Source organism: Alligator mississippiensis, chromosome 8, assembly GCF_030867095.1.
Source record: "Alligator mississippiensis isolate rAllMis1 chromosome 8, rAllMis1, whole genome shotgun sequence".
NCBI lineage: Eukaryota > Metazoa > Chordata > Crocodylia > Alligatoridae > Alligator > Alligator mississippiensis.
In genome coordinates, this window is record NC_081831.1 from 5,925,979 (window position 1) to 5,944,963 (window position 18,985).

Sequence of the window (18,985 nt, forward strand, 5' to 3'; positions counted from 1 at the left end):
ATTCACTCACAGAAAGGACAACTGTGGAAGACTAGTTCAGAACAATGCATTTTGGCAGACCCTAGCAGCAGTCACAACAAAAGAGCTTAAAAAATTCTTAGATTGTTTCAAGAATGAGACTGCACCAAATGAATGTACAGAAAATGCATCTTGGTGCTGCTGTCATAGGAACGTACCTGCAGAACTAGTACCACCTATTCGTTTAACACGTGGGAGGAAATCTCTCTTTTGATGTTCAAGATAAGTTAGACCAATGGTTCTCAAACTTTTTTTTTGTGGAACACTTGAAAATTGAGGGTCTCAGAGGACCACTTAATAAACGTTTTATTTTGTTCTACAAATCAAAGCACACAACTCATAATTTAATATCAGTAATCTTACCTTTCTAATGTGATGGATGTGCCTGTTTTTTTGAGCAAAGTTCTGGGAAGTCGGGGGTAATGTTTGTCAGCTTTAGCCTTAGGTCAGTGTTTCCCAACCAGTGTGCCGCAGCACAAAAGCGTGCCATCAAGAATGAACAGTTGTGCCACGGAATTTTGCCATGGCAATGAGCTACAATGAGCTACAAAATGTATGAGAATGAGGAATGCCTTCACAGGTGTGCCGTGGAAAATTTTTATTAATGTAAGTGTGCCTTGGGCTGGAAAAGGTTGGGAAATGCTGCCTTAAGTCACCTTTCTGCAGACCACAGTTTGAGAACCTCTGAGTTAGAGTATCAGAGCACCAAAGATGAGACCCACCCAGAGAGCAGCTTCTTTCCTAAATCTGCGCTCATAAACTCTAATCCAGTGTCCACTAAAGTGAATGGAATATTGCTGGGTGTTGGATCAGGTCCGTAATAAGCAGAGAAAAACTGTAGCCGGGCAAGTTAATTACTCTTCCCTGCAACTTAGGCATGTGCTTGAGTGCACAGCCTTTGCTAAATCAGGGCCTGATGCATTTACCCATGCCCCTGGAATAGAAGACAGAAAAGGATCTCATCATCGAAAATATCCTTTCCCCACATATCCATGTAGCATGTTGTCCATTAATCAGGTGCCACGCTTCATATTAATGATGGGGTACATTACAGTAGTACTGTGTGGTATGGACTCTCCCAGAAAATCTAAATCTATATCTATATAAATATTTTATAAACCTGAGGAATAATCTGCAATTTCATAATGCTGGAGAAACCAATGTTTTAACAACCAATTTGGTATGTTTTGAATCCCAGAAAACAGCTTACATGTTGTTATAAATCACAATAGATAAATAAATCAGCATACCATGCCTACAGTCTTCATCTGCTTGCCCATACTTTTTCTGGAAAGAAAAAAGGTAAAGTTTAAGAACAGAATTATTATAATTACAACTCCCTGCTCAAATCACTGGCTTCCTCAAATTCACTTTAATTATGTATACTCATCGAGATAGAAAATGTGATGTATTTCAAGTTATAGTAACCAAATTTCATATGCAGATCTAATATAATAAATTTTAGAATACTGTACATTTTTAAGAATAATTAAATGGACATTTTAGGTAAGCATATGAATACGTGTTTGTGTGTAACAGAGGCTATGTAGTCTCTTAGATGTTTCTGAAAATCTTTCCCTTAAAGACTATTTTTGTAAGCCAGCTTTGAATTTAAGAGGCTGTTTCATAATTACTGTTTTATAAACAGAACATTTAGTCTCAGTGGCCTATTTTTAAATTTTTTCAGAAAATTCTTTCTAATTATAGGCAGGGCTGGCAGCACTGCCTATTACTAAGGTTGCTCAGCATTTCCCATTATAAGCAGGCTTTTATAAAACTTTGCCAAATTTTACCCATTTGGGCTGAAATCCTGCAATCCAGATGCATGTGCCTCACCTTGAATCATTTGGAAAATTTGACCAAAGTGGTTTCAACTATTTCTAAGACACAGGAGAAGGCGAAAGATATTGTTTTACACATACACACACACTTCTGGCCACTTTCTTTTGAGAAACTGTTCCTGTTATGGAGGAGGGAAGAGAATGGCCTATTTATCTAGGATGCGTTTCTTCCTATGTATTGACAAGAACATAAAAAAATGCATAACTTGCACATTCTTAGTAGACACCTGCTAAAGGTGCACAGTTAAGTGTTCAAAGACTCCAGCTACACTGTGCATGTTCTACCTGAGGCTCAAAACAACAGTAAGGGATGAAGTATTTCAAGACAATTATGAATGCATATAGCATAGGAGGTCAAATCAAAGCTGCCCAGCATTAATTCTTGCATTTCCTCACTCTTGAGTGCTTGCCTTTGCAACTTTAACAATTTTTTTTAACATACGGTGTGCAATATAATACACCTAATTTAATACTATAAAACTGGAACATTTCTCTTGCTGGAATGTGTGTCAAGCCTTTTAAAATGTTTCCACTGTTTGTTTAGTCAATCATTTATTCATATCCAAACTACATGCAAGTCACAGACAGTCCTGCAAGTAGCTGCACAAAGGCAAACATAGCCATGCAGCTGCTTTGAGAAGCCTGAAAGATTGAAGGAAGGGGGTTATAGCGAAGCAACTAGATAAATCAGTTAGGTTCTGATTTCTAGTGAAAACTGGATGAAAAAAGACATTTGATTCTTTTTCCCAGGTCACCTGATACTATTAGAGAGTCACACTCACAAGCTGTAAAAAAGAAGCAATTCTATAGAGAAGACTCTCGATTTTGATGCGGTCAATCTCGGCCTGGCATGCCTCCGTGAAATGAGCTGGGGGGAACTGGCTGAGGGAAAGGAGCGCCTCTGTGCAGTGCTTTACGGCCACTTCATAATCTTGCTGTTTAAGTGATTCACATGCTTGTTCACATGACTTCTCTGGTCTTCTGTCTGCCATGACTCAGGGACAGAAATCCTAAAGTGGGAGCAGAAGGGACAATAAAAGGTAGGTTAGCTTTTTAATGGTAATTGGATCTTGGCTAACCAACTTCCAAACTCATTTTCCAAGTGCTACAATCTCACCCTGCCTACCCATTCCACTCATGTCTCCAGCCTCGGTCCCATTCACCCACCAGGCACTTCCCAGTCTCTTTGTCTTTATATCACTTCCCCTCTGACTCTCAGCTTTGGGCCCCGATACTACAAAGACTTAATGTCAGTGGTCCCACTGGTTTCCAGTTTCAACTTAGGTGTTTGCTTTGTGCCCTCATTAACGATGTTATGTGTTTGGAGAGAAACTGGCTTCCCATCCACCACATGTCCCTCCTTGGAGACTTCAGCGTCCTCCCACAAACTATCCCTTTCCCCAGAAAGGCTTTTTACCAGGCTCTTTAATGAAGTTTGGGTGGATTGTCTGGGACAGACAGGAATTATAGAAAATATTTTATGCCAGCAGGAAGTAGCCTGATGGCTCATTTCCGGATTCCCTCATGTTTAATTATGTCATACAGAGCTTAGGGACCTGAAGTAGGCAAGATATTATTGTACCAGGTGTCATTTTCCTTTCTTAGAGGCAGCTTTTTTTAACAGTACATTCTTTTAGAGAAAGGTTAATGGGAGATGGTATTCCAACTTCTAAAAAAATTGTTTGTTTGTGCTAAAGTTTATATCCAGGGTGGTTACCATTATCTATGAATAACCCGAGATCATCTGTGAATAACCTTCCCACAAACTCGTTTTATTCCACCATCTTCAGAATCAGCAAAACACAAAGCCTTTCTATAATTTGCGTCTACAATATCATCCCTAATACCACCCAACTTTTAAATCTATTTTCTACAGGGAGGGCAGAAATTTAAGTTTAAAATGTATTTAGCAGGAATGTGTTTGGTAAGTGGAACAAGCAACACCAACCGCCACTTCTCATTTTCATTTTTAGCCAGCAGCACATCTTTGGCAACTTTTTCCTATGAAAGAACAGTCTTGTTTTCTAAGAGCAAAAATCAAGCGTAGTTTTATTCTAAAATAATCTAGTATCTCTGGGACATATTAAAAATTCACTATCAGCAACGTCCTTTATGTTTGCTCTCTCGAGACTTTTATCAATCTAAAGTGCATGAATTTCAACAAGCAAGTCTAGAGCTCAAATAAATAAAAACATGGTTTCCCACACAAGTAATATAATCTATTATACCATTCCCCGTTGCAACATGCTCTCTCACCACCAGTGTTTATAGACTGAAACTGTAAACAAGAAATGTTTAAAACATTTTGCAGTAGCATGGTATAAGACTTTGTCTTGTGTCATTTAACTATTTAATTTTTGAAATCACAAGGCAAAACTAAAATACTTAAAGATCTGTCAGAACAATTTTGACTGAATCCATTTTATTTTTCAATACTTCAGAGATTCTTGCTATAAATATTAATGCACAGCATTTTTTTCAAAGGAGGGAGGAAGGTAATCTGTGTGCGCTACCTTTCCCCTGGTGATGAAAAATTCTGACAACTTTTCCTTCTGACTTAACAACAACCTTGCAAATTTTACTCTCGTTTGCTCACCTGCAGCTTTAGCTATCTGACAGAATAAAGCATCACCATAGTAAGGAAGGATAAGCAGATTTGGTGCACTTATGCACACAAGTAACATCATGCATGGGACTAATTCCACTGTTCTCAATGTTACACACCAATGTTATACAAGCATAAATGGGTCTCAGCTATGTATATGCTCTCAGTTGCATAATAACTAGGAATTATAATGATAATTAGCACAGGACTGATTTACAGTCCTACAGAAATTAATAAACACAATTTTAAAAAGTCCTTTGAACCTCAGAGCAGTCAACACATGTATGCCAAATGTCTCAGACACGTCATTCTTGCCATGTGACTGACTATTTAGGTCACATGATATTTTTTCGCCTCTGTGACTGGATGACTTCCAAACTTAAAAAGCTTTAAAGATGGCCACATAAATACTCTCAACAGGAATAGTCATAGGCATTCACAGCACACCAGCATTCACGAGTGGCAGAATCTTGGCTCTGTTCAACTTGAAGTGAGTTTTGCCCCAAACCCTCTCTTTTAGCAAATGTTCTCAAAAGCCACCCTGATGCTCACAAAAGGGCTGAACTCCAATGACAGCCCACAGTTTGTATTCACAGGAAAGTCCACAAATGCTTTTGTGAAGTCTTTCCCCATTTTTTGTGGGACCTTGTTTAAAAAAGCATAGTTTGACCAATTGTTTCCACCATTAATTGCAAAACTAAACAAACAGGCAAATCAAGAAAACAGTTTCCTGTACTCAGCTCCAAATGGTAGAAATAATTACAAAAGGAATAGAAACCTTGATCCACCATAACCCACCAGTATTCAGTTCACTTTTAAATTATAGCTATCACTGAACTTTACAGGTCCGGGATCTGCTCCAGTATTAAACTGCAGTAAATCCTGGAAGGACCACAAATGAAGGACTGGGATTGGCAACTGGTTCTCTGAAAGACTAAACCAGTTACGCTACATTTTCCTGCTGCTGAGCTCCATAGAGAAGAACTTAAATCTCCTTTAGCACTTTTGACCCCACCCCGTTTCCTCCCCCACCACCAGGCCCACAAATAAAGAAAACTCCTTTGAATTCTGTTTCAGTAAAGCCTTTCACTGTTTGATGCATTTCTCCCAGGGGCCTGGAAGAATGCTATATACTACACAATTTACCTAGCTCCCTACGCTTTACTGTACCGTATCAATGATAGACGTTTGAATTCTTCAGAACCTCAGCTGGCCAGCCGGTCTTCCCTTATCTGTAATCATACCAAACAGTTATCTGGTTTTGGGCTAAACTTACTTTTCAGAGGCCACTGTGGTCACTGGGCAAATATATCAAGGTTAAAAATACCCTGGAAATTAAACTCGCCACCTTCCAATTGGCTCAGCCATCTCACAGAGACTGGCACCACATAAAAGAAATAAATATTTTATTTATAAATTGTCTTTTGCTAGCTGGCTGAGGTTTTGTTGAATCAGCTGGCCTGAGAGAGAGCCAGGTTTCACGCCCGCAGCAGTGGAGTTCTCCTGAGCATTTTACCTTTGCTTAATCCACTTTGATAAGTGGAATTCAGAAACACCGGGGTTGGACTACTGGGCTAAATTGTGTCAGAGGGTCTGCGTTCAAGAGAGTAGCACAGGCTGCTGGATACGGTGACAGAACAAAGTAACAGGCCAGGAGACACAATTTATTAAATGGATCCAGTCATAGCAAAGCACGCCGATACTCGGGCAATGTACGGACCCTGACAAACTCAGGCTTTCAAAAGTCACTTACTCATATTGACAAACTCCGGTCATTCAATTCCTGGCACTTACAAATACTGGTCATTTGAACATTCGAATATTGTCATTCTTTAAAATCTTGCCTGGTGTGGAACCAGAGCTCCTGATATATAACAAGAGCCAAAAATGAAAAATGCTTGGGGAGGCAGTTATCCATGGAAACTGATTGTCAGTGCCATAATGATTTGTTTCCATAAAATTCCGTTTGAAAAGAAAGTGTAATTTGTACATCTACCTCCTGAGGAAGCATGGCACAGTGACTAACGCCCAGAAGGAGGAGTCAGATTATCTGAATTCTGTTTCCAGCTTTGCCAAAGACGCCCTTTATGAACATGGGCAAATAACTCATGTGCTTCGGTTCTCCCCACATGAAAAGCAGGGATTAAAAAACTAAACTACCGAATTGAGAAAGCAAGAAGGCTACTCGGGGTTTGGAAGAGCTTTAAGACCTTCATCTGCGAGCAGTGGCAAGTTCTAATTTCTATAATTATTCTACAGCTGAAATAAAGCACTAGACTTTTAATTAAGTTATTAATAAAGACTGAAGATCTGCTTTGGAAACCATCCTTTGAGTGATGCCAACGCCAAGCAGCTTAAAATGCACACAAAAGTTTATACAGCTCTTCCCCACTGAATGATTCAGAGCTGTTGTCACGTTTTTAGTTGCTCTTCTCAACCTCAAATCTTCCTGCACGGAGGGAACTTTAGCAGAAAAACTCACCTAGAACGCCACTCCTCCAGGGGCCAACTCATGCTCAGCTTAATAATATATACAAAACACCCACAAGCCCTAGTGTCACAGAGTCCCAGATGATATCAAGCTAGTTACTAGTTACATCCATTTTTAGCTAGTTACATCCATTTTTATTGGACTGTCAATGTTTATTTTCCCCAATTAGTGATTTCCAGACTCACTCTCTATAAATTAGTATGAGTTCTACCATCAAGAAGGTGAAATAAACAGATTTAAAATGAACAACAATAACCAAGCAGACAAATAAAGCTGTATGCTCCACCTCCAAGATGCAGAGAGGCCTGGAAAGGGAGGAATAAGATGTTGTGGGAAGGAAGAGCTGCAAACAACACAAAGCATCTTGCATGTTTATCTGAATGTAACCACCACGCCTGCTTGGCATGCAGGAGGATTTAGGAGAATGATTCTTTGGTTGGTTCAGCTATAAACCAAAAATAAATGCAAGAAGGAAGAGAGGAGCTGAACTAAATGCAACTCATGGCTCTGCACTACTGTGAATCGCAGTTCAGTGGTGTACTTTATGGAGCTAAAGGACCCACTTACAAAGGAATGATAAATTTGGACTGTGCAAGCTAACCAACCAAAGCAAACAGATCCAGGTCCTTTTTCAATCCACTGCCAAGTATCCAGCCAAACAGATCTCTTTCTACCTAATCCACAAACAGAGTAAAGGGCCCAAACCCCGCCCCTTACCGTGACTTGTAAAATTCCTAATGATTGCAAGGGCGGAAGGATCAGGCCCAAGTTAATCCATACATACCCAGGGTAGACAACTCAGTAAATATTTACATATTTTAACCAAACATTAATTTCTCATGCTTTCATGCTGCAGCAGGGATGCCCAACCTGTCTGTTCCAGAATGAATTGAAAACTTGCTCCTGGAGCCACACCTTGGGGTTTTAACAGTGAAACGTCTGAGTCAAAGGAGATGGGGGTAGTTTCCCTTGCTGTTTCCCACCACTCTCTGTCCAGACCTATAAACAGCTCTGCTGGGAACCACCACCGTTCCAGACAGCCGCTGTTCATCCCCAACAGGGCCGCTCACCGCCGTACCCTGCTGACAGCCTGCTGTACTACAGGAAAAGTGAAAAAAGAAACCACCTCTGGCTGCTCCCTGGCCTGCTCTGCCCACGCTGCCAGGGCCCAGGGGAGAGCAAGTGATGAGCAAATCCAGATCTGCCTGAGCCTAGAGAAACTGTGAAAGTGCCGACTGTGGTTCCTTGCATTTTCTGAAAGGGTATGTCTGGCCTTCAGAGTGCTGGGCTGGACACCAGCCTGACAGAGCCATCTACTGGGCAGAGATTTTAAAGAAAAAAACAGGTACATCATCCAGCAAAGATGGCTCTCTGGCAATTATAGAAAACAAAGGACCATTTTTAATTAATAGATTTCAGTGGGATATTTAAATCTTACAAATAGGTGAATGGTCAGTTTAGTCGGAAGGTTTTTATATTTGTCTACCTCATATGAATCGCAGAAGAATGAAACCCACACACACAAAATCCATATTTAAATTATTTAAAGTTGAGAAACAAGCTAACAGCAGAAAAGAAAGTCAACTTTCAGGCCAGGGCAAACCCTCATTCAAACCTTTCCCAGTCTAAACCTTCATTAATAATAATATAGGTACTAAATGGATTTTATTTAATGTCTAAATATCAGGATAAACAGCATCAATGAGTAAGGACCCAAGCCTGCGGCCCCCACTCCGACAAAACTTCCCGTATGTGTCTATTTTTCAAACTTGAAGTGGAGTTTTGTGAACATAAGGACTGTACGATTTGGTCCTAAGATTGTGATCAGTAGCTATAACATCAGCAATCCTTAAAATAACCAAACAACTGCCACACAAATCAATACAGACAGACAGTCTGTACAAACCAAACACTGCAAAACTTTTTAGGGGTGCACCAACATATTGGCTGGCTATCGAATCGGCACCAATAAAAAAATGACGTTTTCAGCTATCGGCTTTTTTTGGTCGTTGTAGCCGATAATTGCATCTGCGTGCCTGGAGTAGCCTGGCGAGCATGGTCTGGTCCCTGTGCCCTGGCGCCGGCCTGAGCCCACCGGGGACTACAAGTCCCGGTGAGCAGCTGGATGGGGAGGGAGCGCCGGGGAGTGGTCACAGGGTGCTGCGCTCAGCGACAAAGGGACTGTTACCGGCTCCTGCTGCTGCGGCCATGGCAATGCCATGCATGCAGCATGGGACTGAGCACCAAGCTGCCATGGAGACGTTGGGCTGCACATGGGCTGGGTAAGGTGGCGTGAGTGAGACATTCTGCTCCACTGGGCACTGGGTGCCTTTGCGAAAGGGGCTTCTCCCTGGTGGCTGCAAGAACTCTGCTGCACAGGGCCCGCTGGCGCTGAGGCAGCAGCATGCTTTGGGGCTCCAAACATGCCTGGCACCGCTGTCTGTGTGAGGCTCCATTTCACCCACAGGGGACGGCAGCTCGGGCTGCATGGGGAGTGGGGCAGCAGGTAGGAGCCAGGGGTAAAGGGGCAATGTGCATTGGAATAAGGCGGTCACCACCTTCCTCATTGACAGCCAAAGCAGGCAGAAGGCATGTGTGTGTGTTTATAAATGCAAAACAGAAAAAAAGCTTTATTTGACTCAGTAGCTTAAAATGCTTTGCACTATTGCTAAATATTGGTAATCAGATCGGCATCGGCTGATATGGTTGGTTAATCATCAGCTGTAGGTATCAGCCAAGAAAATCGTTATTGATGCACCCCTAAGTTTTGTCTTCCAGTTCTTTTAGTCTTATTTCAAAGGCATTTGATAATAAGTCAAATTAGGGTAAGAGAACATGAAACACTTATACATGTACAAGTGGCACGCTGTGAATATTGATTATTCCGGAAATCATAAATTGACCTGTTGTAATTTATTACATGCATCACTGATGAAAACAGGGTACAAACTATTCACAGCAGAAAGCCTAAAAAATCCTAAGAGGCCTGTGGTAAATCTTTCCATCAGTGCAAAAGTCGCATTTTAGAAGTTGGACAGCTGATAACAACAAAGTTTCTGCCTGGAAAATTTTCTAGATCCCCCCCCAAATTCCAAAGACGATGGTGCTGGTTTTTCACTTATACAAATATTCAGGACTCTAAGTCCTGAAAGAATAGAAATAGTCCAGCACTATACAATAGAAATAAAACGTGTGCTACAAGTAACATGCTAACTACAGTGTCTGTGATTGTGTCAACATTTTATAGGCAAAAACAGATTGGTCTTTTGTGCTTAGGTCACAAATAGGTCTTCTTCACAAAGAAGACTGCATAAGTCTCTTAATGTTACTTTAATAAAATAAGGAATAATGTACCTATCAACAGCTATACCATAATGCATTGCAGCTGAGAACATATATTACAAAACCTTAAACTCTTAAGTTCCTACTGACCCAATTTAAAAGCTCACCCATAACACTGGATGAGGTTAAGTGACTGTTACTCCACATAATCACAGAGCCACCTGTAAATTAATAAAAGAAATGGTGTGTTTGTTGATTTTGCTTCATCTACCAGTGATCAGAAAAATCTATTCATTTTTGCCCCTTATTAAAAAGTGAAGCCTTGAAACCACAAGAATTTTGTTTCAGCTGAAGAAGAAAGAGCAACATGAAGTTGCATATCAATAGATAAGAGAAAACCCTTTTGCAGGCAAAAAAATCCACCTTCCTGTTACGCTCGTAGCTCAGCCTGACACACGTGCCATGACCAGTAGAACCATATACCCACGATCCAACACTGATCACATGAGAACAGATAATGGCAATGCAATAATCACAAATGCTAAAGAATAATAACCCATTTGGCAAAAAAAAAAGATGTTGCCTATTAGTTGTACAGGGTGAGGGCAAAAGGAAAATGAAATGTGATACTAGATTCTTTTGCATTTTAGTGCCATAGATAAGGCTATGTAATGTGTGTGTTATGCGACTTCCAGAACAAACAAAGGCAATGTCCCTGCCCCAAAATGCTGACAATTTAACCAAACGGATTCAATTTAAGGTTGTACTTAAAATGGACCTACTCTGAATTCCAGAATAGATTTTAAATCTGAGCAGGGGTCTACAGCATGAAGAAAACTTAGATCCAAACTCAACTTACACATAGTTGAGCAGCAGCCAGAACTTCAGTACATGGCCTATCAGGAAGGTGATAGGCTTGATCTTGAGAGAAAAAGGAATAGAAAGAGGTGGAGTGCTCCCATAGCAACACATCTCCTAAAGCCAATCATTAAGTATTTATACTGTTCTTCCACCTATAAGAAAGCCAAAGAGAGGACAGCCAATCAAAAGGGCAAGTGGTCACTGAACACATAACAGGAGCCAGGGGATTGATTCTGCAGCCTCCACTCACAGGATTAGGTACGTTCATATCTACTGAATGAAGTCTGAAGAATTGGGACCCGGCTTCAGAACGGCGGTAGCAGCCAATGCAAGGATGCTTTGAGTGGGATTTGCCCTCTTCAAAACAACATGGGAAGCTAATTCATTGGAAGGGTAAACTTCTTCCACCCCAGAAGCCCCCGCACTCTGGAAACCACTCTACAGATAACATGCATGGCAGATGACAGAACATGCCAAGAATAATTTCAGTTTAAATACCTTTAAGGATGATCATAAAAGCTTTTCTGCATTTACCAAAACCTTTTCCCTTTACTTTGGATCAGTAGCAAAGAGAACAGTTTGTACTGACAATGGCAGTGATGCTTATATGTGGAGAAATTAAATAAGGAAAAGAAGTGAGATCATCTCGAGATTTTTTCAAAAGCTTACTGATGGCTCCTTAGAAATGTTATTCCTTACTTGAACTGCATGTGTAATCCAGGTGAAGCCTCTGCCCAAACTACACTGAGAAATCCCTTGACTAGGAGTTGTCTAAAGTACTTAGCACTGCTATCTTATCAGCTGCCTTTCGCAAGTTATCTGTTGAGCAAATCTAGACCTTTGGCTGGGGATCCAATGATTATTTACAGCCTAATAGATTTGACCACCTCATCCATCACTAATTTCTTGATCTTCAGCCTTTCAAATGATCCTTTTGTAAAAAGCCATCTGGGAATATTACAAATTCTTGATGAAACTAAACAAGCTATCCAAGTCACACCAGAATAGTATCTACCTGGCATATCCACAAAATCCCAAGATATTCCTAAACGGATTTACAAAATTCCTTCTTTAAACATAACAATATAACTGGAACCTTGATGTGTATACATCTTACTTAAAATTACATAGAATATTATTAAGCTTGCAAAGACCAGCATTCAAAAGTAAAAAAATCCCCAAACTGCCTGTGCAAGTTAAATGAGGCCTCCTTGTATGTTCATACTATTATAGTCTTTAAATGCATGATAACATACCACTTTTCCAAAGGATACCTTCCTCATTCAGTGAACAGAAAGAATTAAGCTCCTAAACGATCAGCTATTTCAAATTTTGTGTTTTATTTCAAAATGAGACTTTGCTTTACTTTTTTTCAATATCTTTATTTTAGCCCTTATTTGAGACGCACTATTCAAACTCTGCTCTGAAGAATTTTTTTTATCCAACTGCATATGTATTAATGAAATTATTTCCCCAGAACCTGCTGACATGCAGGGGCACTAATGTTCCCATTTTACAGATGAGGGGAAGAGGTACAGATTGATAAGCATCAAAAGTTACTCCTAATTTTGGATGCCTGACCTAAGGCATCTACAAAGTGGGGGTTTTTCAGAGTGTTTTGCATTAAAGGCACTTTATGTGATACCACTGACTTGAACGGGAGCAATCACTGCTGAACACTTCTGCAAATTAGACCTCAGTGTAGTGTCATAAACTAGGAACTCAGAAAATAGTTATCGCTCAGTTATTGACCACCTGTAAAAGCCTGGCTTAGAGGACTTGGTCAGCATTACATAGGAACTCTAAAGCTAACGCAGAGATCAGATTCCTCAGGGCAGCATTCAAATTGTCTTAATCATGAATGGCTCTTTTCTCTTACTGCAGTCCTCTGCCTCATTCACTTCACAGCTTCCTACTTCTGCTATTAATGAAGTAGACACTATTCTCATTCATTTCACAACCCTGAATCATCCTCAGAGAAGGGCCAGCTTGTGCACTGAATGAGGCAGGGATGCCATGGAAAAAATACTATGGGAAAGTATAATTAAAATTGTAGTACAATGCATAGCACAAGGCTAAGCTGACTGTAGCATTTCCTAAGTATGAATGTTAACATTGCAAGTGTGTGAGTGTGTGCGCAAGTGTAATTTCCTAGTTTTTTAAAAAAGCAAATGCAAATAAAAACCACCTCACCCCCAAATGCCATCACATGGCAACCTAGTGAAACCAATATGGCTTGTCAGCAGGACTAATACTCTAAATTCACTGCATAGGCCTTTGCAATTTGAGCTAACAGATTAACTAATACCAACAGTTGTTTTCCATCATCTTTGTGCACTGGCACTAGAAGGAAATGAGACACTTTGGTCGTGGGTTACACACATCTGCTGACAGCAGAGGAACACCAAGATGTGTGGAGCGAGGGCCCAAGCCACGCTCTAGCAGAAAGTACACCTGACACAGACTCCTCTACCTACACATGACCTATCTAGCCCATGGCCTCCAGCCAGCCTGTCCCTCTGCCATCCCAACCCCTCATCCAAGGACTAGGTCTTCCTTGCTTAGTCCTACTCTGACCACTCCAACCTTCCTATTTCAGACCCAGTCTCCCTCTGCACACACAATATCTGTTCCCAGCCATTCCTACTCCCCTACTTCCCACCTCCTCATTCAGTCCATCCTTCTTCCCAACACTGGCCTGAACTCAGCATTCCTACCACCCACTTTCCTTATTGACAGTCCTAATCTCCCTCCTTTAAATTGCTTGTCCAGTCTCGGTGTTTCTTCCCTTCCCACCCTTGTCCCATCCCAAATAGTACCATCTCTCTCCCTGCTCCACATGAAATGTTTCTGTCCTGTCTCAACTCTATGTCCCTGCCTCCAGAGATTCTCAGTCCCAGTCTCCTCTTCTACTCCCCCTGCATAGATCTGGATTTTAGGTGCACCAATAGAGATTTTTGGGGCCAATACAGATAGCCAATACTTAAGGAGGTGTATTGGCTGATACCGATCCAATTTCTGATACGCAGGCTGGCAGCTTGAAGAACAGTGTCCAGCTGGTAAGTCTGTTGTGGTGAAAGGGAAGGGGGAAGGAAAAGGGTGTGGGGGGCAGATTGAGGCCCCTGTGGTGAGGAAGCAGTGGGGCTGGAGCTAGGGTTAGGACAGGGTATGGCGCGGCACAGAGCCACGGCTTGTCCAGGGGTAACAAGGATGGATGGCTCCCGCTGCTGTACGCTCCCTGGGAGGGCACAGTGGGCATATGCCCTGGATCTGTGCAGGGTGGGGTGGGGTGGGGTGGGGCGGCTGGCTGCGGCTGCGGGCTGGGGCCAGGGTGGCACCGGACTCTTTCTAGAGGGGGAGCTGAGCCGGGCCGGGCTGTACTCGGGGCAGGCAGCGCTGGGAGGATGCCTATAGGGGGAGAGAGCTGCACCCACCCCAAAATTCACCCTAGCCCCCCCCAGCCCCAAGCAGAGCCCAGCCCAGCCTCCATCAGGAAGAACTCAGCACTGCCCCGGCCGCAGCTGCAGCCTCCCTGCCCCATGCAGGTCTGGGGGGGGCACATGCCCCCCCCCATGCCCTCCTGGGGTGCACACAGTGGCAGGAGCCACCCCCCCACACACACCCCCTGGATGAGCCACAGCTCTGTTCTGTGCCCTACCCCAGCTGGGCAGTGCCTGCCCCAGCCCCACTCGCTCCCTCCTCAAGGGCCTTGATCTGTCCCCCTGCCACCTGCCCCTCGCTCCTTCCCTCCCCCCTCCCCTTCCACCACAACAGACTTCCCAGCTGCATGCAGCTCTCCCTGCTGCTGAGCTGTGCTCCTTGCTGCCTACGTGCTGCACTGCGGCTGCACACATGTACAGGCATTTATCAGCCACATCAGGCCGATTTCCAATACAGTTAATTTTCTTTATATCAATGCCAATCCAATATCGGACCGATGTATCAGTGCACCTCTAGACACAATATTTCAAAATTTTTTCTGCTAAATATCTCAGATATGTTTACTGAGTTTATGCAAACTGCTGTTTTTCAAAGGTGTATAACTTGGACAGGTAGCTTTTCACAGGCATAACCAAGGTACACCCTAAATAAAAATGTCCCACCAGATTCAACATCTTAATCCCAAGTACTTTAGTTCACCAGAATTTTTTAAATATAGACGAAACAAAACAGTGCATTTTTCCCAGCTACTTTTTCAAAAAACAGAGAACAACTTTGGTCAAAAAATAAAAATAAAAATCAGTTTAAGATGGACACTCAGAAGAGAAAATGTCATCCTCAAAAGTTAAAGTTTGGTGACGTAGTTAAGTAAGTGAAAGTAGCCTTTTATGAGGGACAGCAGCAGGTAACTTTAATAATAATAATAATAGGTCTTGCTACCAGCCCTACCTAAAATTCCTTTGCTCTTTCAAGAAAATCTGCATGTAAACAGCCTTTCATAATAACCCTGCTCCCCAGTTAAATGGCTGCACCCAACATGCTGTACAGTTACCTGCTCTCACTGTCCCATCTAAAACAGAGATCCCTGAATGTTTCCATGGAGCGGACACCCTAGCACAGATACTGCCCCCAGGACCCAGCTCGCCGAAGATCACACACCACTGTTATAAATATACCATTCATTGATCTGGAAGAGTAACATTAGAGAAGTAATGTAATTTTTACTTCTTTTAATTAAATTTAGCAGTTGGTAACAGTGAAAAAAACCACAGAACCATGTGACTATCTAGGTCTCTGTGGACCAACAGCAATTCGGTGTCTGAAGGCTAGTGTCTGAGAACCTGCAGTCAATGGAGGATTTAGGAATACACTTACTAATAAACTAAATTACCCAAATTTCTCAGGCCTACTTAAAATGTCATGGTCTATAACTGTAAGCTGCTCAGGGCAGAGTCCATAGCTGGCTGGATACTGAAACACAATAAGGCCCTGATCCTGATTGGTTTCACCACAGTTTAAATGTTTAATACTAATTGGTGAATGCAGCTAATCCCAGTTACACAGTGGCTTTCAATTGCCAATTTTATCAGTTGTTAGACATCACTAACTGTACTCTTTCAAAGCATCTGCTATGTGCACGCAAACCTGTTAATTAAACATCTGTCCCCTATATGTTCTAAGTGGTGTGTGGGGATTTAACCATATCAATCCAATTAATATCAAGTGCAGTAAAAGCAAGGCCCACCTCCAAAAGCACCATTTTTCGATGTAGCTGCATACAGGGATGTTTTGTTTAATGTCATATACTCAAAAGCAATAAATATGCTACAAAAGCATCTCCTGATGCTTACACACTTCACCTTCAGAGCATTTGATCCAAAGTAACTTGCCTGAGACCACAGTCAGTCTCAGAGCCAGCACCAGGCCCAAAATTAAACTTGGTTCCCGGGCCATCCCTGGAGGGGGCGGAGGAGCGAATCGGGGTGACCGCCCCGGGGCCCCACACTTTGGGGGGCACCACAGAGCCAGGCAGAGCAGCCGCAGACCCTCCTGCAGGGCCCGCCCAGTGCTGGTGATGCCACGCCACCACCAGCCTGTTCATGTCCAGGCCCTGCACAGGCTGATTTGCCCCAGGCCCCACACCCTGCTAGGATTGTCTCTGCTCAGTTCTGTGTTCACATCACAATTCTCACTAAGAGCTTTTCTGGATATGGGCACTAAATTCATTTTTGGAAGCAAGGACCACCATCCCACTATATCCCCTTTTGGGAAACCCAGGAAAAATTCTCATTCCCAATATCTAAATGCTCTAAGACTTAGTGGTTCAGTCCAAATTTCCTTTGCTTAATAGGAATACTTGCAGTGCTGCCAGGACAGTCTGTCCTGAAATGTTACACTTTCATTTTCATATAGGAACATTTTCCACTCTTGACAGTTCCCAGTACTGCAAACCGGCAGACCTCTATGACTGAGATCTATCTGGAGAACACAGATGTGATTGCTGGAACACAGGCGGGCTTCAGCTACAGGTACATGTCACAGGTACACCGTTGTAGGAAAGAAACACAATGCTAAGTTCGTATTTCTGCTCAATACGAGAAACAAGGTTCACTATTTAGATCCACCCTCAAGGCAGAAGACTGAAGAAACTTGGAGTTAGATATCAATTAGCAGTGCATAAGTTCACAGACTGAATTTAGAAATAAGCCAGAGCTGTCACAACACAAGACAGTTTGCTTTGGATACATTTAAGGTCTTCATTGCAGTATTCCAAAAGGCTGAAACCCATTCCACTCGTGAATAATACTTTTATTTGGAGAGATTTGGGGCAAGGATCCTTTTTCGTTATGCATTCGTACAGTACCTAGCAAAATGGGGCCCTTACTGACTCTGGATACTACAAAAGAATTAATAAAACAAAGGTAACATGCGTACGCATGCTGCAAACACCTTCCCCCTGCCCCCCCCACCAAAAAAAAAAGAATACCTTCTATTGTATGTGACACTTCTCAGTTGCTCTTCTGAAATTTGTAGCAGAAAATAATCACTTCAGTTAAAAAAAATGCCACTTTCATAATAAACAGCATTTTACACTACTGGCTTTCAGATGCTAAAGCACAAGAAACTAAAGCCAGGTTTAGGGAGCTGTTTCCAAATCTCATGACATCAATGATGCTAGGCCTGGATCAGGCTTTTAGATCCACTTCCCTATCTCATCCTATCAATCACCGCTTTGATGATAATAAGAAGCCCCAAATGTCTGGACATGATCCACTAAAGGGGCCACAATTTTGCAGAACTATGGAAGAAAAGCAGCATGCTTTTCTCCAATTTTCTTTCAAGTGATACTTTCTAAGATGCACATTCCAACCTGTGCCTTTAACCAGGGAAATTTCCCTGGTTAAAGCATTTGAAAGCATTTGTTTTTCAATAGGAATAAATAAAATCACACCCTTGAGCAGAAAAATTTAAATCCATAATGCTAAAAACAAAGTTTTCCCTTAAAGTTTAGGGAAGCATATCTCATCCCCTTCCTACTTCTAGCCTAGAGAAAAACTAAGTACTTTTAAGGTTGGGATCTGAACAAATCTGACAGAATCTAGAAGAGAGGGGCGATGCTTAGCCAGCCTAAGACAGACTTAGAAAGCTGCAAAGGAGGTCAGGCAAGCAGTAAGGTACTCAGAAACTACACTGGATATCTCTCACCATCTCAGATGTCAGCTAATGCTTTGAGAGATGGCATCAGGGCAGCTACTCCAAACTTAAAAGAACAAACCTCTGTGACCAAAAACAGTACCTCCAACAATAAATTGCAGACAACCCTGTGCTGTTTGCTCAGTATTAATTCATTAGCATATCACCTCCTGAATTGCCAGGCTGCAGAGCAGTTGTGGGTCTCCTTGGAGGTCTCCTTTCTGAACAGTGTGAAAGTCTAACTTTGCCTGGCTCCCACGACGGCACAAGATCAGAGGCTATTATTGGGGCTATTTCATGACTCTCTAAAAATATTTGGGAGTCCCAAATAGCTGGTGAGGAATTTAGAGGAGCTCTGGGGAGGGAGCATTCCTTTGAAGCAGGAAATAAATTGCCTTTTAAAAAACGTATCTTAGGAGAAAATGAAATAACCATATAACGCATCAGAAAATTTTATTACTACCTCTTGCTCAATATCTCCCCTCTATCTATACAATGCCAAAACCACTTTGCTTTTCATTATGGCATCCACCTTTGTCCACAAAGGTTTGTTACTGTCTAGGTTTGCTGAACCAAGGAGTATTTTGCCAGCAAATTAAACACTTGGGGCATGTTGCTGCGCCATATAAGTTTCTCCAGTGCAACTTCTGCGAAGTTACATATTTCCTAAAGAAGTTACCTGCAACCTGATGAAGTAACCCTAGGAAATCCTTGACTCTTGCATAATCCCTCACATAATTGCTGGACCATCAC

At 42.1% G+C, this 18,985-nt stretch overlaps 1 protein-coding gene across 2 annotated transcripts in view; it reads right to left on the bottom strand.

Annotated features, from left to right (window-relative positions):
* HELZ (helicase with zinc finger) overlaps positions 1-18,985 on the bottom strand; it is a 166,017-nt gene that overhangs the window by 142,200 nt on the left and 4,832 nt on the right. For both annotated transcript variants that reach the window (XM_019494326.2, XM_019494325.2), the window contains exons 2-3: positions 2,642-2,869; positions 1,269-1,305 (exon numbers count right to left, since the gene is read on the bottom strand). In XM_019494326.2, coding sequence (XP_019349871.1) covers positions 1,269-1,305; positions 2,642-2,851 — 247 coding nt within the window. In that variant the 5' untranslated portion in view covers positions 2,852-2,869. The remainder of the gene's footprint in view (positions 1-1,268; positions 1,306-2,641; positions 2,870-18,985) is intronic.